General features: G+C 36.4%; 1 protein-coding gene across 1 annotated transcript in view; it reads right to left on the reverse strand.

The window, feature by feature from the left end:
* Window positions 1–2,376: 2,376 nt before the first annotated feature.
* Window positions 2,377–27,500, reverse strand: part of LOC306774364 (glypican-5-like) — a gene marked incomplete at both ends in the record, with an annotated part of 133,618 nt that continues 108,494 nt past the window's right edge. Inside the window, one exon of the mRNA XM_079264383.1 lies at window positions 2,377–2,531. Within this exon, the coding sequence (XP_079120509.1) occupies window positions 2,377–2,531 (155 nt within the window). The remainder of the gene's footprint in view (window positions 2,532–27,500) is intronic.

A 27,500-nucleotide genomic window follows, 5' to 3' on the forward strand; every position in this document is an offset into this window, starting at 1 on the left:
GGTGTGTTTATTGCAACTTTGCATAAATTTGTTACGTTTGTTTAATTCAATGTAAATGTCATTAATATCTACAAGTTTTCTGATCCAGACACTGGAAATGGAAAGTGCAGCTATCTTGTTTTCCATCAGAGAAGAGATGCATTTGCAAAGCACTCTTCCTGACTAAACTGACAACTCTCAGGACAAAGTCTGTGACATATGACAGTTCAACACCTGTGACTTTAACAAGTGAATCCCTGTGTGGCATGTCCAAATCACTTACAGATCCACATGCTTCACAAGTGCACTTACTCCATTTTTAAACAGCTACTGAGTACAATATATTTGACACACATCGGTAATTAAAATACAGTCTGTTTCCTTAACTAGAACACAATCTTCAGATAATTATCTGATTGTTTTGGGGTCTCATTTCCACTTAACCCTCATCGCCTGCAAAATTAGCAACAGATGCTGCCTTGTCACTTGAATATTCTCCAAAGGTTTCTAAGGTGGAAGATATTTCTCTTGTACTCATATTTTTTATGTTGTTGTGTAACAAAACTATCCATTTTCACTCATAACAACTGCCATACAATTTGGATTACAACACTGCCTTCAGTAGAAGACTGTTGTGAATCAGAGCAGCAACATTTTAGCCAGAAATATCTTGTTCTGATTGCACACTAAACCATGTTTTTTTTCCTTTTCTTTTTATTTGTCTTGCTTATTTTTACAAAGCTATAATCTTTTCAAATAACACTGCATTGTATGTCCTCATGTCTGGGATCTTAGTCATTTGGGGACTGAATAAGCTCTTGGCAAATCATAGGTAACCTGACAGGCAGCATGTAGTACACAGCCTCATGATTAGCAATAAGGTAGCAGCAATAAAGATGTGTCCTCTTCTGTTTTATTTTTATTATTTATTTATTTATTTATTTTTTTGTCATGAGGCTTGAGGAACAAACTATTAAAATAAAAAAAAAAGAAAAGAAAGAAAGAAAAGGCTTAATCATCCAAAAATATTAGGGAACCCTGATGAAGACCTGATCACTAGACAGGAGATTCAAACATGCAATGGACTGGTGACATGTTGAGGCTGTACCTTCTTGCTTTGTATCTGCTGGGACACGCTCCAGCAAACCCCACACCCTTTTCTAGCAAGGACAATGTTTTGAATATGTCCCAGAAGACATATTTAGAGCAAAATAATTGTGACCATGTGGTTGCTTTCTCTAGAGTAGCTATTTTTATAGAAACAACTTAGAATTAAACCTGCAGTGAAACTGCTTTGGCCCAACAGGGTGTGAACACTCTACTTGTGAGACAAAGAACCTATTTTCATTACCGAGTGCTTCGCCCTCTCAGTCACTGACCAGACATGCAAGACATATGTGAAACAAATCATTTTATATTTATCTGCATGGAATCCTGTCAGCAACACACCTGCATTATGCAGCCAGGAAGGAGGTAAAAGTAATTGGATTCTTCCTCACCAGTGGTTCCTGGCGCTATCAGCCCCGATCCAGCTCTATGAATGCAGAGGGGGATTGAGTTTGAAAGATGATAATAGACCCATGAGAAAACTAATCTATTTCTAAAGAAGAAAGGAGGATGAATTCTTTCACAGCACCCCCCATCTCCACCTGTCCGTCCCTCTCTTTTCAGCACCCCTCCTTACTGTATTATTACAGGTCAATGCTACAATTGAAATATAGCAATTAAGTAGATTTCGGACACCAAACCATCTATTACTGATGGGAAAAAAGGCTGATATCAATTTTTTTTTAGTTTCTTTTGTACCGTCAGGATATATAACTATAACATACAGTACATGCCCCTAGGGTTTAAGCAGTGATTTAAAATATAGTCTTAAGCACTTTTTTAAGAGAAATATCAGTCTTGATTTATACTTAGAAGAGATCCTAGAACAGCGCAAGGCCTAAGAACAACAGGGTTTTTGTTCATATAAAATATTTCAGCTTCAAGAAGAGTTGTTGCCATTGAAAAGTATCTCTGTAATGTTGCATGCTTTGCAGCAGGTTTTTGATTCTTACATTTCTACAGATAATTTACCAAATGTGCAGAAATACAGTTAATTTCAACTTTGACACCAGTCATGTTGACATTGTCTATCATAAATAGATTATTGTTAGTGTTGATGAATACCAAGTAAGTCATTAAAATGGTATTTGTAAAGCCACCATATATCCTCTCACAAATCTACAATCTTGTCATTTCCCCATATTGTCAGCATTCCTCCTTTGTCCTTGCAATGTGCGAAAGTCGAGCTCCTTAAAGTCCTGCTTCTTGTAATTTCCACTGGCTCTCTTTTTCTGGATAAATAAGCTTGAAATCAAGTCTCACAGTTTACGCTACTGCAAAAGGCAGCTGTTACAAGGCCAGGAGCATATGTAAACAAGGCAGGACCACGATCCAGATGGCTCCAATCATTCTGATGCTGCTGGATCTGCCATCTATTTCTGAATCTTTGGCAGGTGGATGATGATAATGATGATGTCTGTGATCACCGGTCACATCTGGCCTCACTGTGGAGAGAGCAGAAATGAAAATGCCAGTCAGAAGTATACTCATTATTAATATGACGACAGGAAAAAGTGTGATAAACAACTTGCCATTTAACACGTGAAAAAGAACAATGTGGTTTATTTTACATTTTGCATTGTCATGTCTCTTGAATCAACCTCATTGTGCATCAAAAACTGCTTTTCGATTAACAATAATGAGGCAAAAACAAGACTAACAAAGATGCTGTGTGAGCATTACTTTGTCTTTTTATTCCTATTTATGGAGAGAATTACTAAAGGTATCTTTCATTATCATTTCTATTGCACTTTACAAGCACAACTGCAACTTAAAGTGCTTCACACAAAAGAAAAAACAGTTTTAAAAGTGACATTAAACATTAGAATATCCATAACACAATCAGGATAACAACTATAAATTAATAAATACTTCAAAATGTGTTATTGTTAACAGAGTAAAAGAAAGTAATTAATTAAAATCACATTTTAAAAAGTTACAGAGTATAAGGAATAAAAGTAATTGAAAAAAAACAACAGAACAGAAGAAAATATATACGGCCAAGTCTGACCCAAGATAAGCCGAACTACAGACTTATTTATAAAGAAAAGTTTTAAGCCTAATCTTTAAAAGTAGAGACAGAGTCTGCATCCCAAGCTGGTTCCACAGAAGAGGAGCCTGATAACTGAAGGCTCTGCCTTCTCTGCAAGAATCACCAGGAACCTGAAGTTGGCCCGCTGCTTGAGAGCAGAGTGTTCTCTCGGGACAATATGGCACAACAAGTTTATAAAGAGCTTTATATGTGAGCAGTAAAACTTTAAATCTAATCCTGGATTTCACAAGAGGCCAATGAAGAGAGGGTAGGAGTGGAAAAAGGTGATCTCTCCAGTTAATCTTCATTAAAACTCCTGCATTTTGGACACCTGGTAAAAATCTAAACTACTGTTTTGCTCATAAACAAATAGAATCTGATCTTAACCTCATTGATCTGCAGTTATAGAGTAAATTCTATGATTTGCAAACAGACAGATGAGTTTGCTTTTTATGTGAGCAGTAAACAGATATTGCTTCAGCTATTATCAGAGATCATATTTTTAGATCTATTGCATTTAATTATATGTAGGGGAAAAGTAAAGAATGATGATGGACAACGTAAGACTTAAAAAAACAAATAATGTGCATACAAAATCTTATCAAAGCAAAGTCAGCAGTCAAATGTAAAGGTGTTTTCACTCCTGAATGTTTTTACAGAGGTCAAGCATGGCACCATGTGGAAGCCACCAAGTAGCCTGACATGGCATATCTACTGTTCATCTGTTTGCTATTGCTTACATTTGTGAACTGCTTCTAGCTACACTTGAGATTTCCTGGCTTGGCATTCTGGCCAGTAGCCTGTTTCTGTTGTACTGAAGCAATAAAAATGACAGAACGGGTTTGATTCTATTTTAAAAATCAATTAAAATGAAAAATATTATCATACCACCAACCTTCAAGCACAGTATGTTCAGGTTGTTAAAATACGGTAAATCTGTACCAACCCCAACCAGTAAAATGCCAAAGAGTGCAAGCAGTCAAGGTAGCCCCTTTTCACACTTTTTAATTTAGCACATACTTTTTTCCAAAGGGACTTCCTAGTGAGGGATAACCGTCGAGTTTCAGTACAGCAGGAAACTAGAGCATGTAAATCAAGTGAAGCATCCACTTAAATCCAATCAAGACAGCGAACAAGTACGACTACAGATGCACAAACTCAGGTTAAGCCAAGATGTAAAGAGAAAGTTATTAAAAAAAAAAAAAAAATATATATATATATATATATATATATATATATATATATATATATATATAAATAAAATCTTCAACATTTTCTCAGTAGAACATTTCTGCAGTTTAGTAACAGACCATCACTGGTGACTGATTCAAAAGTCTTAAAAATTAACTGACCTAAAATCCTTCTCTTATTAAAAATGAACTAAGCCGCAGTTTAAATATAATATGGACTGAGACCACTTTGTTTAGGTTCAATAGGGTTGAAGGTTCAATAGTTTGGTCCTGCGGGTAGTTTCACATCTGTAACTTTAATCTTGATCAAACAGAAAAGACTGAAAGTCTGAGTTTGGTGTGAAAGCACTCCATGTCAAGGTTATGAACTGAAAGATATTTGGCATTAGCGACTCTTTCAGTTGCTATCTTCTCCAAACAAGCACTCACGCAAATGTTTTTCTATTCCTATAGAACACAACAGCAGCCATAAAGCTTCATACATTTTTTACAGCTGCAGTACATTAGTGCCGCTGCCAAACCATTAAGAGAGTCTGTTAATTTTCCCCTACCCTATTTATAGTGAGCCGATGCAACCACAGGGCACCTTCACCCTCCATCTCCTCCCATGAGATGCAGCAGAAAGCATCTTGGGCGTGTCTTTGTGTCAACACCCACACAGTGTTTATGCCAAGGTGTTAAACTTAAGGTCATACTTTAGTTTTGTGGGCTACTGCATCATAGTGAAAATAAACTAATGCAGTTTCTTTCACTATTCAGGGACTGTTTCACCAATCTACTGTAATGGCCCCACTGTTTTGTGTTTTTGCTTGTTTGTTTGTTATTTTCTTTGAAAATCAAATACAAGAATCTCTGATGAATAACGGTGCACAAATTTACTTGAGAAATAGTCTCATAACCGAGATGGCTTCTCGGACTCTGCTCAATCCTGTGGTGGTGCACGCTTTGAAGTAGCCATTAAATTCATGTAATATTTAGTTTACATTTTATAGTCCAAGAGGAGAATAAAGAATAAAACCAGGTAATAATATAGTTATTAGAGATGCAAGACATTTCTGGCCGAGAACTTCTTTAAAATTAAATATCTGCATGAGTCATGATATGCAGCTGAGATTCAATTTTAGTTGTTCAAGACTAATTTCAGGCTTGTGACTGGGAGTGTATCATCCAGTCCTCTTAAAATAGGAAGCAGTTTACCGTTTTGCATAAACACATGTTGAAGGAAAATATATACGTTGGCATGTTTTCCTTCCCACTGTCGCTGCATGCACGCTCAGGATGGGGGATTGGATCGAAGTCAATCTCGATCTCAAAGACTCGATGCAATCAGTTGGTTTCAATTATAGGATATGTATGAATTGGCTAGAAATGATGTGTATGTTGATTCGTGTATGTAAAGTTACAAATAAAGTTGAATTGAATTGAATTGAATTGAACTGAATTGAATGTTATACATTCAGAGTGATTCATTTTCACTCTTCTTGTCATTTTCCTCCCTCCCTTAGTTCTAATATAACATTTGGCATCAGAAATCAGACAAAAATAGTTTTAAAATTAATCCAACATAGAGCATTTTCCAACAGGTTGCAAGTGACCCATTTGGTAACAACTAATTTTCTTATTTAAAAGTAAAGTTCACTGACTTCTGGGTCTCAACTTGCTTTTTTCATTTGATTGCCCACTGGAATCCTCAATCTAGATGTTATACTGCTTTATATCTATATTACACCTAAGGATTCTCCATTTATGTGCTGATTATCTGTGGTCATCCGGTGGTGAGGGCAGCAGTTTATGCAGAGAAACCCAGACCACCCTTTTACTGGTCACCTCGTCCAGCTCTTAGGAGGGGATTCCCAAAGCATTCCCAGCCAGGAAGACAGAGTCCTTCCAGTATTTCCCAGGTCTGCCACAAGGCAGTGAGACATGCCCACAACACCCCATGAGAGAGGCATTTAAGCAACTTCATTCTCTTGATGCAAAATGTCTCCATGCTCCTGAAGCACTCCCCACAGGACTCCCTAACAGACATGTTTGAAGTCCATAAGGTTAAGTGAGCCCAATAGCATGAACCATTCGACTTCATGCACCAGCTCATTCTTCATTCCCACTGAAGAGGTAGCATTCCATGTCCTTTGAGGCTGTTTCTGTAGATCGGACCACCTTTGGTCAACACCCAGCTCGCACTGCACCCAACCTCCTCAGTCCGTCCCATGGATGGAGAGCCCATTGGATGCAGTAACCACATCGCCCCCTTCTTGAAACAAGCCTGGAGCTGAGACTTGACAGCAAGCACCTGGAGGCTGGGCCTGTCCTATGGGGCGGCTGTAGCTCAGGAGGAAGAGCAGTTGTCCTTCAACTGGTAAGTTGGGGGATCGATTCCAGGCTTCCCCTGAAATGCCGAAGTGTCCTAGGGCAAGACACTGAACCCCAAACTGCCCCCCGATGTGCCTATCGGGGTATGAGTGTGTTGAGTGAGTGTGTGCGCAAATGGGTGAATGTGACAAGTAGTGTAAAGCGCTTTGAGCGGTCTGTATGACTAGAAAAGCGCTATAGAAGTACAAGTCCATTTACCATCCATTTACCATTTGCCATAGTGTGATCAAATTGAAGAGATCCTAGTTTTAATTTGATTTAATGATGAACAGTGATGGGGTAGTTACTCAAAAAAGCAATTAGCTACCTGTTACTTCTGTAAACTGAAATGAGATTTCTTTATAAGTTGCTGTATTTAAAAAGTAACTTCCCTACTTGTTACTTTACCCTCCCATTTCTTTTTTTGGCATGCAGATAAATGGCGCACACAGCATGTAAACATGTGCTGTCTGCAGTAAGAACTATGCTTCACTTTAAAATCCACAAACAACAGGACAAAGGAAGCCATGATGCTATGATGAGGCCATACTGTGCTAATTCATTCTACTAGAACTCCCTGAGCTGAAAATTTTGCAAGGTTCAAGTCCCCTGCGGCTCATCAACAACTCATCAAGAATGTGTTCCCATGTAAATTAGAGCTATTAATGCTTCCAGTGGAAATCACACCTTTAGATCTAACTTTCAGCTTAGACCTCTATTACAGGTTTTTACAAAGGAAATTATATTTGTCATGAAATGCGTCATATGCCATCAGCGTTTTTATCTCAGATAGAAGAATGATTTCACACAGCAGTTGATCGTGCAGACTGATCAGCTGATAAAATAGACACAAGAGTTTCCTTTCACCCATCTGTCAAATCAAAGAAAAAGAATTTCAGTTGATCAAAAACAGTGAGTTACAAACTGTAGCCTTATTCTACCAAGCTTAGAAGTGGACACACAAGCTGTTACTTAACTCAAATCCATCTCTATGGCAACAAGCACAGGCAACAGCCCACACACACACACATATACACACACACACACACACAGGCTGCTCATGCGTGCACAACTTAAACAGATCAGAACTTTACATACAAGCAAACACTGTTTTGGTAACGCAGGAAATTGCATTCCTACAGTTTAGCAAAGTCATTTCTTTACTGATTTTTTTAGGTGTAATGTGTTATTTTACATTGTTAGATGTTTCGTTTATACTTTGAACATCTTTTGAGTAAAGTCAAAGTTATGTACAAGATTTATAGGAGTTCTGTTGTTGTTGTTAGTTTTGTTTTAACATTGTATTTTCAAATTTTCTACCTCACTCTAATATGCCAACACATGTCTCCACCTTCATAATAATTCCTCCTGATCACACTGCTGCCATACACAAGTCTGCCAACACTTAGATATACTTTTTTTTTATAATGCTGTATATGCAATACCAAGTGAGCATTTGTTTTAAATCGATTATTGTATTTACCAGAGGAAGACTAACTCATGTGGTGACCCTATTGTTCTTCTCATTATTTTATCTTTTTTACAAAGCACAATAAAACTATATTTAGAAGTTATTTGTGTCAACCCATCAAAGTTGATTTGCACATGTATGATGTTGTAATTAATGTTAGCTGAAGTAATACGTACAAGTATGAAAAGATTCAGCAAATAAAGATACAGAATAATAAATACATGGGATAATTATTCAAACTTTAACACCCTTCAGCGTTTTTCCTTGCTAATACTTCCACATTATAGACCCCAAATTACCTGGACGAGAACTCAAACACCCCATTTGTTTACAGCTTTGAAATTCAATCTTAAATGATATTCATTTGGACAAGTGCACCACACCAGCAGTCAACATCCATCTTGTTGTTTACATGTCTTTGGAGGGTTGAAGTGTTGAGAGGGAGAATTCCGTCCCTTGGCAAGTGAAATAGAGCATCCTTTTTAACCCCGCTGATGGAGCTTCAGACTCCATCCTGGTTCATCCCCACAGGGAAAAAGTGAAGCTGAACCTAAATAGATGACCAGCTGCTCCAGGACTTTTGAGTTTCTCACTAAAGCCCAAGGGTCATAAGTCTGTCACAGGCAGGATTAGTCTCACTCGCACCCTTTCAAAGTCTACAAAGGCTCCGCTATCAAAGTTTATCTTACTAGCAGAAAAAAAAAGAGCTGCTGCAGAGGCCATTTGTACTCTGTGGATTCAATTCCACTTTTTTATGGCGCAGCAAAAATATATTGTAATCCCTTTCTTCATGAGTGGAGTCAAAAGCAATTGCTTCTGTCTACAAAGGCATAATTTAAATGTATACCAATCTAAATTCAATTTAATGTAAGATTGTGTAAGTTGTTACTGCTAAAATTAGGCATAGTTAGCAGTGAAACAAAAGAATTCCATCTAATTTCCATACAGTGTCTTTCAATGTATGATTACTCAGGCTGCTTGTTCAACATAAGACACATTTGTAAGCTATAGTAAAAGCATATGATGTTCTTGTGAAGTTAACTGCTTATTGATTCACTACCACAGTGTTCCCAGGACAACTATTTAAAGGTATACAGCTCACAGACAGTCGTTACACCCAAGAGTACTAAACTTCAGCCCCTCAATCAATTCCTCTTACCAAGGCTTCAAGGTTTCTAATGCAGCAACAAGCTGCAGATAGAATGACAGAAGGTCCCTCTGATGAATAAATGGTGCAGCACAGAGAAATCAGTCTTATTTCGAGGGAAACACTGAGTTGCTGTGTAGTAGTGAAACAATTGGATACGAGAGATGACTGCAAGTTACTGCAGAAAGTAATTAAGCTTTTATTCCAGCTATTGTTTTATTTTAACAAGGTATTAATATGGTTCTGGTATAGAATTAAAAAATATCTATATCTATCTATCTATCTAGATCTTGTATCTATGTAGATTGTGCCAAACATTATGAATTATGGAACATAATGTTGTATTGATTCTAACACTCATTATCTTTTTTCTTCTATCCACTCTGTAATAACTGTATGGGTATCATAAATATGATAAGTATTTCCAACCTTAGTGTTTTGTAAGGAATGATGTCATCCTGTCAATAATGGCCTCAGATTTTATTCAACAATAAAGTTTATGTGTGATCTGCATTTTTCATGTACATTGTTCTAAGTCATTTAGCACAAGTTCTCCCTAATTATATTCATATAAAGAATAACATGTAAACAAAGCTTTGTACATCAGTGCAAACAATGTCACTAAAATATGGCCAAAGACAATGTTGACAAAAACTGAACAATAAAAAATTGTAAATAAAGCTTCATGGTAGAGCAGTGATCATTGATAAACCCAGCATGGTGTGTTTGCAGTGTCATGTAATGTGAATGGCATCTGACAACCAAAACTAATGGTGCAAACTTTACCAAAATCAGATATATTCTGCATTTAATGGTATATTAACATATCTATTAAAATCTGTGGTGTAGCACCAGGCATTCCGTTTAAAATTATCTTCAAAACTTGAAAAAAATCTCAAAATACCAGTGAGTAATAAAATCTTCCTCGTTTGGCAGGCACTTAATTGTTTACAGATAAATGCATGTGATTTAACTGCACATAAACACTCAGTATTGACTCCGGAGTGCAGCTATTAATACACACCATCATCATTGCTGAGTCTTCTGGCAATAAGTGGGTTGTTGTTTTTTTTTTTTTTTTGTTGTTTGTTTTTAAATGATGATGAAGGTCCAGGCAAAGAGGCATACTGCCCCCCTAGAAGCCCAACTGCAACATCATATAACAACTTTACAGAGGATGAATTATTCAGGCCACAATGAGCTTAGTTAGCGTAAAAGACTGGTCTTTTACTTCAGATATTTTGGGAAATTTTTTGGGGGCGGGAATGACATGTTTTAGTAAACACCCAGATGACAGGTTAGGATATTAAAGGTACTTGGGCTGATGAAAGACATAGGTCATACAGGGAAGCTCACAGCTGAAGTGAAATCAATACAAGTTGATTTCAGAGGACTTGGACCAACAATGATCAATAGCACCCTAACTGCTCTGGGTAAAAGAAAAGGCACACAAACTCAGAGACACAAAAGGCCTTTTGCATCATTATAACAGCTCTCCCTTACATCTTCTGCTGGTCTGTTTGTGTAATGGGTTCATTTTAAATGGTTTGTTTTTTCTAAATGTCTTTACAACCTCCCTTCCTTTAGATCAGCGGCTTTATTACAAAGGAGAGTTATCCTGCACGGAGGCTGTCAGCTTATTATCTCTCCTCCAACAACTTCAGCTAACGTGCTGAAAACAGTCTATTAAATTAGAAGGCTGATTACAAATCAAACTGCACAGAGGGTGACACAACTGTGAGAGCATCATGTTAGGTGGGAGTACGAACCACTGTTGTCTCCTACTTCAGAATCAAGAGGTTAGATTTTTAGTAATGTTTCAATTCATCTTATTTGAATGGTGATATATTTATATGTCATGTAAGCATTAACCAAAAGTCATAATAGAAAAGTTAGTCTAAATTATTTAAATTGTACTTAAGTTTTAAAAAATACTAAAAGACCAGAAGGTCGAGCAACATTGGCTGCATTTGGGACAGGCAAGAAATGGGGTAAACATCAATAGGAACAACACCCAGCTCAGCTCTGTCAACCTTTCTGTTTCCACAGTGAAATCACAAAGCAGTGCTGATCTGCAACAGCTTCGACTGCCACATCAACACTAAGCACAACAAAAAAAAAAAAAAAAAACAACTTAAAAATGTAACAATCTGTGCATCTGTGCTGTCTGTGAGGTCATAACAAAGACAAAAGGACAGAAACAGCGATGTCATGTGTCTTTGTGGTGTCAGCGTATATGATAAAGATTATACTGACATTTTCTGAGAATACCTCTGCTGTTCTCTACATCTTTTATGATCTGTATATTACATGCCACCAACGTATGAATCAGTGTGAGAGAGGTCATGGTCATTTCAAGCATCTCTACAAGACTACAAGAAGCTCCTGAGATATAAGTTTTACTAAGCAGAATCAAGCTCTGCACAGTGGTTTGTCATGCCACTTCTCAGAAACAACACCTCCATTTTTCATCTGAAACAATGGTCCTGTTGCAGCTGTTACAAATGCAACAGCTGCAACAGGAGCATGCGGGGGTCTCCTAAGAATTGTTTGTTCATTTATAACGTGATAAACCACCAAATTGCATTCAATTGAAGGATTTGCATCACACCTAAAGGAGCGATAGTAATTTCAGAAAATAGACCATTTAGTGTGAAACAATTATGTCTCAAGGCATGTGGAAGAAAAGGAGGACATAATCCTTTGCTTAAGCAGCAAAATGGAAATGCTACCATATTAACACATATTAGAAAACAATCACCAGTGAAGTTAAGATGGTAGAAAAACACATCCAGACCCCCACACCCCCTCAAAGAAAACAAGCTGAATACATAAAATTTCACTTGACTGAACTGAAATTGAAAGACATTGTTACACTATACACCATGAGTATTCATAGCTGAAGAAGCCTCTGACTGAACGACACTTTGCTTGTATAATAGACGTCCAGTGTTGTCTAAAATGTCATCTGGCTTGTCTAGCCTTTGTCATTTCCCAATCAGCTACAAGGAGTTGTTTCCAGCCCAGTGCAGTCTCTGCTTTTATCGACAGCTTCACAGTCTCAGATCCAGTCCATTTTAATCCAGGTGAGCACGTGGATATTTATAAGACACTGGTATAAGCACACCTGACATGTTAAGTTTCTCAGGAAGAACCTGTTTATGACTTCATGGTAGCAATTATCAGAGTAAAAACTGACTTTTACCAGAATCCTAAAAGCATTCTTATGAGTGTATCAAGTCACCTGTAGCCAGTAAAATGAATGTACTTCATAAGATCACAATAATCCTCTTTTCTTGTTATTAGGCATGTTAGCAGCTTTTGACATCCAGGACCTTGGTTATCATTAATCTTCACAATCTAATAAAATTTCTGGTTTTACAAGCTTCAATAGGCCTCAGCTGTTATTGAGGTACTAAGGTTATTGAAGTTTTCAAAGATATCCATTCACACAGTGAATGTCTGGCAAGCCTTTCAGCTCGCCAGACACTCTGATCTTCGTTTGTGAGCTTCACATCCTATTAACTACATAGATCTATGTGTCATTTGACAGTGTTAGTACTCTCCAGCTGTCAGGAATAAACCTTTTTTTTCCAGTCTGCTGTGAATAAGCAAAGTTGTAGGGATTACAGCAGTCTTTTTTTTTTTACAGTCAACAACAACAAAACCAAAAACTCTTACTTTGTTTTTATCCAATGTTGCTAGAAAGTTTGACGGTAAGAGGAAGAGTAAACAATAGCCCAACAAGTAACCTGACAGGAGATTTATGAATAAATTTTAATCCTAAATAACAATGCAACTTTATTACTACAGAGCACTGCAGGTTCTGTGTGAAGCAGGTGTTGTTTTAGTATTAGCTTGAAACAGGTCTTGCAATTGTGTGGCTTTAGAGTAGAGCAGGGATCCTTAATCTTGGTCCTCGAGGGCTTGTGTTCTGCATTTTTATAAGTTTTCATGCTGTGATGCACCTGAAAAAAAGAGTAATTAGCAGAGTTGCACAGAGTTTCACATCAAGCTCTGCACAAGTCTGAGTCTGAATCAGGTGTGTTGTAGCAGGGAAACTTCTAAAAACCTGGAGGACACTGGCCCTAGCGGAGCAGGACTGAGGATCCCTGGAGTAGGGTGTATCACATGTGACTTTAAAACATTTCTGATCATATTTATGTTTATAAAAGTGTTTCCTCGGGGTCTCCTAACAATTTCCCTCTGAGCCTCTTAAGAATGATCAACAAGATAAATGTGTAGAAGGGCCAAATCATCTGCTGTGGTTTATTTTTGGATTGTGCCACTTCCCTGCAGATGACCACAAATGTTGATGCAAAATTCAATGAGACAAAAAGAATAAGTGTAGCAAAGACAAGAATGCTATAATTTGGAAATCTATCGAAATTTCAAAATGGAAAGTCTAAAAGCAGTTGGGGACAAAACTGCTTTTCTATTTCAGGGAAGTGGTTTGGTTAATGGCAGATGGTAGCAATAAGGCTAAAGTAACTGAAGAAGCTGGAGGGTTTGGTTTAATTTTTGTTATTTTTAGGATTCTGTTTGCAAAATTAATAAAAATCAAGAGTTGTTTTTTTTTTTTTAACTTTCTTTTTCTTTCTTTAACAGATTTAAAATTCTTTGTATGGCCTGTAAGAAAGCCTGCACGCAAAAACAAATAAATGTGATGCAGCTGTTAAAACTGCAACCAGAATATTCAATAACCCACCAGAACTTTACTTATACAGCAAACAGAAAAATGGTCCTTTTGAACTTAAATGCAATTATTGTGATCCCTAGTTAGTGGCACTAATTGGATTGGAGGCTGAGCTGCATTTTGTGTCACTGGAAATAATTGAAGAGGATGAGGTCTGTTACTCTCACGCTGCATTGCATGTACAAATGTATTGCTTTTGTCTCATTTCACTTTCTGTTCTTTACCTTTTTCTTTACATAACTTCCATGCTAAATTGATGAAGCTGGGACAAAAATAGTGGGTGGTAAGTTGCAAGGTAGATGAGCATCACTGACTCATTTTTTTCCATTTGGTCCATTTGAGAAACTGATTTCTTTCAAGCTGCCATTCAACATTACTTCAAGCTCAGTGTGACAAATAATAAATAGACTCCACCTAGAACAGAATTTTTTAGTAAACTGTAACTTTTGCAAGCTCAGGAAGTTTCACAATAACAAGCATTGCCTCACTGAACAAAGAATTAACATCAGTTACTTATAAAGATTTTCTTTAATGACAATACAACTTGGTAACAAAGTAATCATAGTATGAAAACATATATTTATGTTAGACTTTGCACCTAATATGATTTATGCCAAACTTGCATCTCAGTTTCGAGCTTGATCTCAGACTTGATACGCTTTGGTTTAATTTAGGGTGCTTGTTGTTGTTACTGTTTTCTTCCTCATGTTCAGTTCATTACATATATATATATATATATATATATATATATATATATATATATATATATATATATATATATGTGTGTGTGTGTGTGTGTGTGTGTGTGTGCATATCGTATTGATTTTATCTGTCACTGAACAAGAAACCTATGATATGATGATTTTTGGTTAATGTGTTATAGCTGTAAAATTTATGTGTATACAGCAAAAAAATCATGTTCTACACTTTTTCCATAATTTTTACTCCTCATGTCTGTATTTGAACTGCCATGCCATTGCTCATAAACTTAAATAGAGGTTAACAAGGCTGTGATGCATGACATATTGTGTTCTTTTCAACTCAAAGTGGCCCATTTTGTAGTGAGTTTACCTCCCACCACTCTACTCTGTCCTCCTCTCTGATAACTCCATTAATCTTGTCAGTAAATGCTCCACAAAAATAAGAACCTGTTTCCGGAATCTATGCCTATTATTTGACACAAGCAAAGAAAAAACAGTGTGTCAGAACTAGTATTTCTGTCACCTGTCTGGGCTGTCATGGCAGACAGTACAATAAGAATGTATTCTGTTATCATTTTGCCAATGAGTGTGTTTACATTGAGCTTTGCAATGGGTGTGTTAGCGGATTTCCCTCTACCAAAAACTCTTAACTTGACTCACTGTACATGCTTTAAAAGGAAGCTTACAGTCACATTGTCAAATCCACATATGCACAGATTGCATCCACACGCTAGTGAAATACACAGTAAAGCTACTTAAAATGAACATCAAAGATCAGTGTAAAGCTGAATCTGCATGTGACATATAGAGCATGACAAGCAGGCAACGTAAACATGAGATGCATATTTCTCAGTTGTTTTCCCCAAAAGATGTTTGGTTTACATAAGAATAAGATCAACAGAGAGAAGCTAAACGAAGAGAAACCACCTGAGACCTCTTGGAGAGAAGGCTCAGTGCTTCCATCCTCAAACAGAACAATTCAATAAAGCTCTCTGCTGAAGACAGCATCCCCTTTCAATTAGATCCACACACCCACAGAAAACAGAATCTATTCACTCTTATCCACAAAAATAGCATAATTTTGCAAAATTTAATTCATTTGCATTGTCTGTACAATTACAGTGTTTAATGAATAGACAGTTTATGATAATTGATCCACCGCGAATGCTGCTCCGGTCCTTTTTTCCATCTGTTTCTGAATGCTGACACAATCAAGATGTGTCACATCTAAATTTCTCAGCTGCCGTGTCTTTATTGTACAAGCTGTACCAAATTAGCACACATCACCTCAGTTGGTGCCAATAAATTCATTAAGTGGAATAAAATCCAGCCCAGGGATCACACACACAAGCACAACTAAATAGAATCTGCAATGCAAAGATTTACATTAAAGACTATTTACTGTGATAACAAAGCGTATAAATCCACTGTTTATGGTATGTGACTGAGAGATTATCCCTTGATTTTATTTCTTTTTTTTTTAAAATACATGGTGTGTAATGCTTGTAACCCTGCCAAATGTCAAGCACCGGCTTGTGGATTATGCAGATTCTGATTTGCATTCTTATTTTAAAGCCTGCAGTCTGACATTGGTGGTTTATCAAGTGGCTAGCATACTTGGTGCAATGCTCACATGACAAGCCAGGTAAGACAGGTAAGGAGATGGATAACGAGCCCGAGTCATTTCAGTATTTTACATAGTTCTTGATTGTTGCCTCGGTCAGTTAACTGCTCATTGACTTGATAAGAACTTGGCACATGCACATGTGTTTGGGCACATCTGCTTATTTAAAAAGAATCATTAGATTAGCAGAAACGTTTGACCGGTACAGTATGTGTAAAAAGACTTCCTGTGAAGAGTCATGTGATGGCCATCACAAAGAATAAACACGTTTGTGTTTCTACTGAATAATAAAGTAGTCAAGAAATCTTTTTATTCTGTCTTACAAGATTTTTCATAAGGTAATAGTTTTGTTTTTAGTAATTAAATAATCATAATAACAGTGCTTTCAGAAAACTGCTTTTCTGTTAAAAAATAAATAAATAAATAAATGGATTCTTTAATGCTTCCTGAACATAGATTGTTCAAGAACTGACTGAAAAGTTGGGTAGCATACAATTTTCCTATTTGTCATACTGAAACTTCACACAAAGTAACAAAGCAGATCTGTAATGTGTTTTTATTCAACACGGCAACTCTTTAGCAAATAGAAACAAGTTACCGCAGATTTTTACTCAGCAAATAGCTACCTGGCTCAGAGGATCAATTCATTTTCAGTTTTGTTGAAACCAGGCAAAACATCAATAATCTTGACAATGCAAGCTGTCACATGCGATGTTGTGTGTTTTTGTAGAGAAAGAAACCTCAAGATATGCGATTTTTTTTTTGTTTGTTTGTTTCTGCCAAGACATCAAAATTCGATGATGATGCATTTTTGTTATATTTCTTGTAGTCCAACAGAAACACAGTGTTTACCGAGCGGTTGTCTGTTTTGAGGGTAAAATCATTAATGGCATATCAATATTCCAAATAAATTCAAAAGAGACAGCTATTTGCTTTACTATGATTTTCTAACAATTGTCTTCCTTAAAAGCCCAATCATGTCAAGGAATGTGGAAGCTGGAGATGAGGAAGTGAGACTCAAATGCAGGTCTGAAACACCTGAGGCAGATGAAGGTAGTACGAAGGTTTAATTAAACACAAGACACGACTGCTTACTGGATGACACAACTGGCACACATAATGAAATATCACTGAATAAAGAAAACCTGGAGCTTACATACAGAAAGAATTATTACAAAAGAAGAAGAAGGTATGACAATTAAAACCTGGAAGGAGGAAACACAGAAGTAAAGCAAGTGGAATTTAAACAGGAAAAAATAAAATTCCCAAAGTTAAACAGGAAAGAAGATACAACTAAAAAAAATGACAAAGATCTAAAAACTAAGAGACTGCAATAGAACCTGCAGACCATGACAAATCACCTCAAATTTGGTCAACCTGCCTTTTGTCCAATTTAATTTACCCTCTGTTCTTTACGTTAGAGTACTTCAAATGTCTGAATTTGACCTCCAATAAAACCAGCATTCACCCTGTTTGTGCAATTACAAAGACAAGCAGGATCAATGGGATCTAATTTGAAGTAGAAGCATTATTCCAAAACACACGCCCCAGCACATCTCTGCATGGAGCTAGCAAAATGATCAAGTGCTTTGGTTATATCCTGTATGGCTCTGCTGCACATGCCACAGAAAGAGTGTTCATGTCCAGGATCCCATCACCCCAACCTCTATTACATCCTCAGAGCAGTCAATACTGAGCTCTGACCGCCAGTCAGTCACTCTCACGTTGCACACACAGGCGGAAGACAAACCAGCTCAGAAAACGCAAAGCCCTGCATCCACTCTGTGTCCACAGCTTTGCTTGGCAGGCTGCTTGTTGGTCTGGCGTGTTTCCACAACTTGTGTGCCAAACAGCAGAGTAATCCAATAATAAAAATAAGGCAGAAAAGATGACTGTACATGTGCTCAGTATCATAGAAAAGTCAAATTTGGGCTAATGCACAGAAAAACCTAATATTTACATCAATTTGGATGAAATTGAAGCTACTTCTTTAACACTTTAAAGCTTAACCCATGACAATGGCAAGAAAAGTCAGACTTTTTTTATAGTACATACCACACCCCCAAAAAGGGGATGTTTAGCATTTTCTGTCATATGATATGTAACAATTCTGATAATGTTATTGTCTGCTTGCTGCAATCTCTTAGGGGCAGAAGACAAGTATCATATTGTGATGTACAGGATTTTGAGCAAAGTTTTTACCATTAAGAGATGCAAAAGGTCTGAGAAACTGCATCAAATATGCATTTGGCTTTAAAAGGTTAAGTTTGATTCAAAACAAAAGCTTAAATGCAAACCATGCTAAATGATGAAGGTAGAACATTTGATTACCAATTTATAAACCGTTAAACAAACTGGTGTAAAACTCTGCAATTACTTTAAAAATTATCCACTGGCAGAAAATGTTTTATTCTCAGCATCTGAGGGGAACAGTTTAACAGGTAAAAAGGAAAAAAAAAATACATGAATAAAAATCCTTGGCAAATGATGAGTTGAAAACAACCCTGTTAATATTGTATCATATGGAGTCAGAAAGTGTTAACAAAAGGAGGGAATGCTTTAAATTTTTCATGTGCAGTTCCTTTTTTCCAGAGAGAAAAAAAAAAACATATGGGTCTGATCAAACTGACACACTGGTAAAGGTCTCTGCAACTCGTCCTGCTCAATCTTCTTCCTGTTTTCCTTTGCAAACATCAACTCACATCCTCACAGCTAATCTTGCCCAAAGTCAGCTTCATGCAACATCAAACTAACCTACTTTGCTGCCTATCAACAACACTAGGTCAACCAGCGTTTTCATATCTATACATGTTCAGGAATGTATCCAGCTATGAATGAGCACACTAAGGCTTGAAAGGATTTTCTTACTGCCTGATAGAAAAAACTGAGTAAGTGAAGAGTCCAGAATCCTGATTTCCAATCATCAGAAAAATATGTAGCTCTTTTATATTTCTTGAATACCTACAAAGATATGTACATATGTTTACATTATATTATATTTTTACTTTTATTACTTTTTTTTTTTTTTTTTTACACAGCCTCTATGTGTCTTGTAAACCCAGACTGGATTAAATGTGTTACCTTTTTTTAATGACCGGTGTGGTGGATGGGTCAACAAAGTCATGTTTGTTTTCAACAGGGCTGATGGTGTCCTCCTTGGATATTATGATTTTAACCAATAACCAGTTCTGCTTGTTTAACACCAAAGGAAAAAGTTAATACATGAAATAAATTGTTAAAATTAGAACATAAATACCTGGCAAAGGTAAGGGACAAATACACAGCTTAGAGTTAATTAGCTCAGTTGTCATAAAATAATATATATTAGGAGAAAAAAACTATTTGGAATGTATCCAGTCTATAGTTTTACAGAAGGGTAATGTGGCATACAGCACGCATTTATACTGGGGCTGAGACTTTAAAATATTTATTTATTAGTTATAAAAACAAAATGATCTTTTTTTTTAAAAAAAAAAAGGTAACGCATTTGATCCAGTCTGTATTCCAAATGACACAAAATGTTTGTAAGTGTATAAATACAGTGATTACAGTGAGGCACAAATCAGAGCTCAGCTTACTTCACTACTTCTCTGCTATATTTAGCAAGTTTTAAGACCCTCCTTGTGACTCTAACCTAAATTTAAAAAATTTAAAAAAAGGTGATGAGTGAAAAGCTGGCAACTTTTTCTGGTGTGACTTTTGGAGAAAGTGTGACGGAAGTTTACTCTTACAGCCGGATATCTTCACTTCTGCACAATGACTAGACTGGAAATAAAGCCTGGAAAGTTGCTACTGGCTGATCCTTTCCTGGCTTTGAAATGCATTTTTAAGAAGAGTGTGGATAAAAACATGAATTATGTTAAAAGGGCTGTAACATTTTGTAGACTCTTTATTTAGAATCTCATTTTAACTTTCTCAGTTCAATTTTGACCAGGGATATTTTCTATTTCTTTTTCTGCTGTTTTGATATGAAATGCAGTTAAATGCATTTTTCCAGACATTGCTTGAGTTGACCATGTCAACGTGTGTGTCTATTATGTGATTAAGTGGTCAACTAAGATCCATTTAAACAAATGATTCTTGCTTATTTGGGCAACTATTATTAAAATGCGATAAATTCATATTAAATACAAAAAAGCTTCAATTTTTTTCTTCCCACCTTTAGTCGAATATCTCATTTTTCTTGGAGAAAGGTGTTGTGTCTACAATTAGTAAGCACCTCATGATAAATATGAAATAAGCCTTTTGTTTACATTTGGGTCCATTTCAACCTTTTATCTCTTTTTTTTCATTGCAATATAAGGTATTTGTTAATGTTGCAATAATGTACTATAGAATGCAAAGGCTCTAACATTAAACAGATTAATAGTTTAGTTTTCTTTTGGTCCAAAAAATATTGTTAAATCTAATATGATTAATATAAACGGTGCAGGAAAAGCAAAAGAAACCACAGCAGACATTACAAATTTATTTATTCAGGAAGATCAAATACACAGTATGCTGTATGTTAAAGGTTACCTCTGAATGCAGTATGTAACACAAAAGTTCATTCTGCTGTTGACCAGGTACATTAATAAATTAATTGTCAGTCTTGTCATTCCCAGCGCAGATAAAATGGGCCAATAAGTGTTGGGAAACATGCCTGCATCATGATAAGTCCACTTTACAGTAATAAAATAAATGTTATAACTATTAGAATAAAGAACTAATATGGTTTAGTGATTGAGTGATTTCAGATGCAGGAAGGACTGTTCCCAATACTTAGAACTTGTGTATGGAAGCCTGAATAAACGCAGTCTTGCATAAAGAATTAATTCCTGTATGATGACAAATATATTTTGAAAGTGTCTGTCAGATGCCATGGGGATCATTTGATAAAGATGAATAAATGGTTTGTCACTGCATCTTTTCCCAGATGGCTCCATTTGTAGGGACTATCTGTTGACTGCAAATGAGAATCACAGGAATCCATTGCACTCTCTTTCAGACTCGCCAGCATTATGTTCAGGTTAGATGCTGTGCTCAGCATGGTGTTAACTGCATTAGCAACCAATTGGAACACAGCAGCTCCAGTTTTGATTGTGTACATAATAAAACCTGCACACAGTCAGAAAAAAATTGATTAAAAGAAATATCGCAGGGCTAAGCGGCTCACTGTCAGTTGAACAAGTTTTAATAACACCTTAATCAAGACCTTTTTCAGAGTGTCAGCAAGCTGAATAAATAATGATATTTCTACTACAAATTATACCTCAGAGGTGGCTCTGTTTAAGCCAGTGTTAGGACAATCTGCTAATTAGCACACCCACACAAGCTCATATTACTCTTTTAGAAAACACAATTTGCATAATAAGGTTTTTGAATTTGTGCTGCCCCCTTTCTTATTAACCTTCCATTAACCTTCAGATAAACATAGACAGCTCTGAGCATTATTCCCAAGGATCACAAACCAAAAGCTCTGGCCGAAATTCATCAGGCCAGCTGTGAAATTGCTCACGGGTGATTAGGCCACTGATAGCTGCGCGCTTCACTGAAGATGAGGATCTTACGCAACCTGCTGAAGAGCAAGGAGATGGCAAAACATCTGGAGTTTTGTTCAAGCCTGCATGCCTTCCACATATGTAATTTAAACTCATCATCTGTGGTAAATAATAAAAGCAAGGAAACAATGATGGTGACAACTTTATGCCAAAGCTTTCATTTTACATTTATAGCAGATATCACTGTTATCTGAAAAGAAAACATTTAGCCAGATGTGCAAGAGCCCACATAAAGCTAAGTGATAAATTATTTAGAAGCTAAAGCAAATAATGAAAGCAAAATGATCTCTTATCAAAATAAAATGACATAAAGTTTCAGATTTTGCAGAATGTAATGAGGCTAAAATATGTTACATCTTGAGCAGTTATTTTTTTTCTAAAGTCTTTATTGAAATCATTTTAAATAAACATTTTTTTTAAAGGTCCAGACTTTGACTGCTTTTATGTTCTGTCTGCTTCATCACTTGGGAGGTAAGGTAGCAGCTTTCTCCTGAATTGTTGTCCTGCTATTTACAAAAGCCTACAAATATATTTAAAATGTATAATATTATTATAAAGTCAAGTAAAACTACTTTAAAGTTCTGTTGCATCTGATAGGGAGTATGAAGCCATCTTTGATTTTTAACAGAGAATTTTAGCTGGCATTGAAAGTTTTCCCTTCATTCATAACAACTTTAAAACTGACATGCATGATGACAAGTGCAGCATCCATATTCACCTCTGGAAATGGCACAGCATGTTGTTGTCACAGTTCCTCCCCTGCAGATCGCTGTCCTGATTAGCTGCCTCACCCTCATGTGTTGCATCAGCCTCCCTCTTGTGTCCAGGTATATAAGTTCCCTCCTCACCTCATGTCCTAACCAGTTTGTTGATGGTTTTCTTTGTCTTCAGCATTCTAGCCTTCTTATTCTGGAGAAATGAAGATATTCTCTTGCACCAAAATTATCATCTACATTGGAGTCCAATCTGCACCTTGTCAGCTGCATTTGAACTCACATCTTTTTTCTGTTCACACGGGTCACTTCAGGGCCATATAAGGTATTGGAGTCCGATGGCTGCCGCATCAAACAAACCATGCGGAAAAAAATCAGACCTCTGCAAAAAATCTGAAGTGTGAACATAGTCTTGGCCTCTGAACCAAAGCCTTTTTACAGTTCCTGAGCCAATGAAATGGAAACAAAGACACAACTGAGAGCAAAGAGGGATGGTGGTTGAACCAGTGAATCCAAATAAAGTGAAAACTGACTTTTCACAACAGTTGACATTGACAACAGAAATAAAATCCTTCACAAGCAGGAAGACAAGAAGAAGTGTTTAATACACCACCTGTGCAACAACCTCAGCCACAGTGCATCTGTTAGGCAAATATAGACTGTCATGGAAACAGAACATCTTGCAGGAAGTCGCACCTCATCCATCGTACTTTACAGGATGTACAGTCAACTTCCACATGAAAGGTAAACATCTTGTGCTGACTGGTTTTGTTCACTTCTATTGTTCAAATGTTTAAATGAAAGGTAAAAAAGGAGAAAAAAATTAACATAAAAGTAAGTTGTCCTCATTTTAACATACTTAAGAAGCCAAGCAGACATATCCCATGTCTGTAAGGGACTGTATTGCATTGAGTCCTTATTGTTCCTACAGACAAGACGACACAAAACTTACAGTTCAGCAGAACCATGACTGAATGGAAGCACAGAGTTACTCCCAACCTTAGGGGAAAAAACCTTTAATGTAAAAATTGTATGTAAGTGCAATCAGAATAATTTTCACACATAATTCTTCAGCTGCAAGGATGAGTCGTTGGTTTGGCCTCATTTTCTACATATCATATCATGTAGAAAATAACCGCTGAGCAGAGAACAAGATGATTTTGAAAACAATACAGAGGAAGTGTTTTGGTATTTGGTATTTAAAAAACAAAACACCCCCATTTATGCATATTACCCTACTATTCCAGCAGTTGTACATAAATGCTGCAGATCTGAATACAAATGCATTTTCCTCAACTTTCCACATTTTTTAACCCATATGAATGACTGCACTTAACTACAATTAACTGCCAGTAGGGGCTTGATCTATGAAGGGTCAATTTGCTTGCAGCGTCTACAGATTCATGCAGCCCAGTTGGATCTGTTGGAAATGTGTATGGACGCTGTGTGTTTCACTAACACTGTCTGCTGCTAATTTAGATGCTTAAGTAAGCCATTGATACGTGACAGTGTGTTTTATATTGCATACCTTCCCTGAAGCATTTTACAACAGTGGTTTTGATGTTAATATTATATCTTCATATAGACTTTGTCATTTTTATGGAGCTCTACGATGTTCTTATGAAGATGTTCTTACGAAGCTACATTATAAAAATTGAAAATACTTTATTATCCCAGAGGGAAAATCAAATGTGTTTTGTGTATTTATTAGAATATTTGAAGGAGGCAGAGAGAATGGTGTGTGTTTCTGGTACTTTATGTTTAGTTGTGATGCTTATTTTTCCAGCTTATTTGTCTATTTTTGGTGCTCTTGTTGATTGTCAGCTTTGTTCTCCTGCAAACGCTGCACGATGTTTCTGCACAGGTGGAGCATTTGGTTGTTTAGCGTCTATTTGGACTGAAGGTTCAGCGCTTTCTGTTACTCCCTGTGGTTTATTAACTTTGTGATCCATTAGGTGGCTTCACACCCTCACCGGGACAAAAGTGCCCTCAACCTTACCCTCAAAGGATTAGGGGAATCCCTTAGACATAATCAACAGAGCTCCAAGGTGAAAAGTGCTCATGATTTTCAGTGGAATAGTCTGTGAAAAAGGCAAAAACTCTGCTTACTAATTTTAAATTCAAAGTAATATAATGTGTTAGGAATAGTGCAATTACATAATGATGTTATGGGATATAATATTACTCTACTATTTTGGAAAATGGTGCAGAAAATCTCACTTTTCTGTACATATTTTTCCATTTCTTAGCCTGTTATATATTTTCAATCCACTCTATCTTTTTAACTGAGAAATTTCAGCATGTACAATATCACTGCAAACATTTCAGATATACTGTACATTAGTGGTAGTATGTACAATGAGTTATGACACAAAAGGTAAAAGCATAAAAAATATACATGTATTTAAAGAAAAAAAAAGGTTGTGTTTGAATGGCTCCAAACTAAAATATTAATTCTAGTTCACTACATACCTAAATTTGATTTGATTCTTAAATTTCAAATTACATCACACATCTTGCATGGCTTTGTCTGAGCAGTTTCTCGTTCTCTTAAAATCTCTTAAAATAAACAGCCTTTCACGTCATATAATACATAATGTATAGTGTGTCCAGTAATTTTTCTATTTGAAGGAGAGAACTTTTAAACAAGCAATTACCTGCAATTATTCAACAGTTTAGTTTTCCTTTCCTTCAGTAAAAACACAACTGCATTCAGATTTTTTTTTCTACTCCCTGTAGAAATCAAGTCAGAATTTATGTGTGCACAACACTTGAATAAAGCCATGCTGTGAATTGTGTGAAGCTGCAAGGTCACAAATTTCATTTCAACTTTCCCTCAACAAGCCCAGAAAAGGTGTGAATATGGCATGAAATGAGGTACGGAAGCAGGGCCAATTGATATTTAATTAATGTTAGGCCTGACTGGAGGGCCCAGGCTCATCTGCTGCATGTCTCATCCAATATGCATGATTTACAAGTGGGCTTCTTACCACAGCAAACTTTCCACACAATAGGGAGCATCAATGTGAGGTGATGTACACAGTCAGCATACAGAACAAGCAAATACTGTGCAGAAACAGTCCCTAAATCTTGACAAATGACATGAGAACTTTTCCATCAGGCACAATGCTTAAATTCACATTATTGAAATGCAAGGGCATTCACATGCACAGACTGCCTGAATTCTGTTTAGACAGCCATATTATGATGAAGATTTATGTTTTAATGACTTTGTAATTTGATTTAAATATTTATAAACCTTAAGAGCACACATACCTTTGCTGTTTGGGGAAGCACCAAGTGGCAAAGGACACCTTTTCTTTTTTAAAAACTTGTGATTTATTAATGATTGCGGTTTATAAAGATGCATCTGGGGATGCCTGACCTAAAATAAAATGTTATAAACTCCCTTTTTAGAGGATGGCATGATCAGTCTGTGTGATATTGATTAACTCAACTATTATCGCCACATAAATGAAGGATTGTACTGCCCCTGAACAGAGAAAAAAAGGATTTTCTATTAAACACAAGCAATTATGTTACTTTGAACTACTAGTGTCAGCGGCTGATTGTAGCTGGTAGCAAAGTTCAGATAATCTTGGAATTATTAGACAGGATCTGCATATTTTTCTATCTGCAGACAATTATATAAAGCTGGAGAAAATTCAAGAAATCCAATTGTGTTAAACTGAATAAAAACGATGTGTGCAAGCCCAACTTTGACTCCTGTGATTTTGAATTTCTCAGAAGGAACTGCACAACAACACAGGAAAAGTATTTCTCTGGGAAACTTCAGCACTACCATACAGATATATTTTTAATGTGCAGAAACAGTTTCGTAAAGAGACAGCAGCGACTTCTCTGGGTTCGGAAGCATCTGAGACAGGCCATCACTTTGTGGAAATGTTTATTGTTGTCAGACCACGCAGTCTTCCAAGACCTTTTACAGAACTTTATGTTGCCTTCAAGAAGATATCTTTTCAAGGAACAGCTACACATAAGATGCAGAAAAGAGGAAGACAAAGATTGAGGACTAGAATGTAAAGATAAAGTGTTGTGAAACGGACTTACATTTAGCTGTTGGGACAATTACACAAAGCAAAAACACATTTTGCACACATTGGAAAGCAGAAGAAGAGTAAATGGATGCTGGACTGATATGCCTGCAGTCCTGAAGTGCAACAAAAATGCAACAACCATCATCATTTAACATTAATGGTTTGGCTGTAGAAAAAAATAGGGGAAATAAACACCTTAGACACTTTATTATTTTGTTTCAGTCATCAAATAACCCTTTTTAAGTGTTAAGAGGAGATGGCAACATTAGAAAATCATAAAAGTTTGACATCATTATATGAAATGAAGGAATATGAATGAATATTCAAGATATTTATGTAAAAATGTTTCCAAAATAAGACTAAAGATTATAACATTCAACATGTCTGAGAGTTTTATAGCAAATGAAATTCCAATGTATTTTATATTGATTAAATCACTACTAATGTGTTGCCAGGTTTAATGATATCAACCATTAATAGAGAACAAAATTAAACCAAAAAAAAAAAAAAACTATCCTGAATATGTTTTCTTGTGCCATCAGTTTTGATAAAGATGATGGTATTTTAATAGTAATCATCATGAGTTTGGGTTGGTTGAGTTTAAAATTGGAAACAGCAGCACCCTCACATAGTTATTTATACCACTAAAATGCCATGTGTTCATTTGGCTGTGATTATTAGTCCACCCACTTCCATCTCTTTCCTCTCTGTCACTCTCCATTTTTCAAACACTTGCACACTCACCAGGATGGCTCCAGGTTTTTGCCCTGGCTGTTATCAGTAATCACTACAACCAAACCAAGAGACAGATGTCACATAGCTGAGATAAATAAATAACATGACATTGTTTAATTAGCAACACTGGGATTTGAATCAAAACACAATGAAAT

The sequence above is a fragment of the Telmatherina bonti genome, assembly GCF_933228915.1.
Source record: "Telmatherina bonti genome assembly, chromosome: 1".
Classification (NCBI taxonomy): domain Eukaryota; kingdom Metazoa; phylum Chordata; class Actinopteri; order Atheriniformes; family Telmatherinidae; genus Telmatherina; species Telmatherina bonti.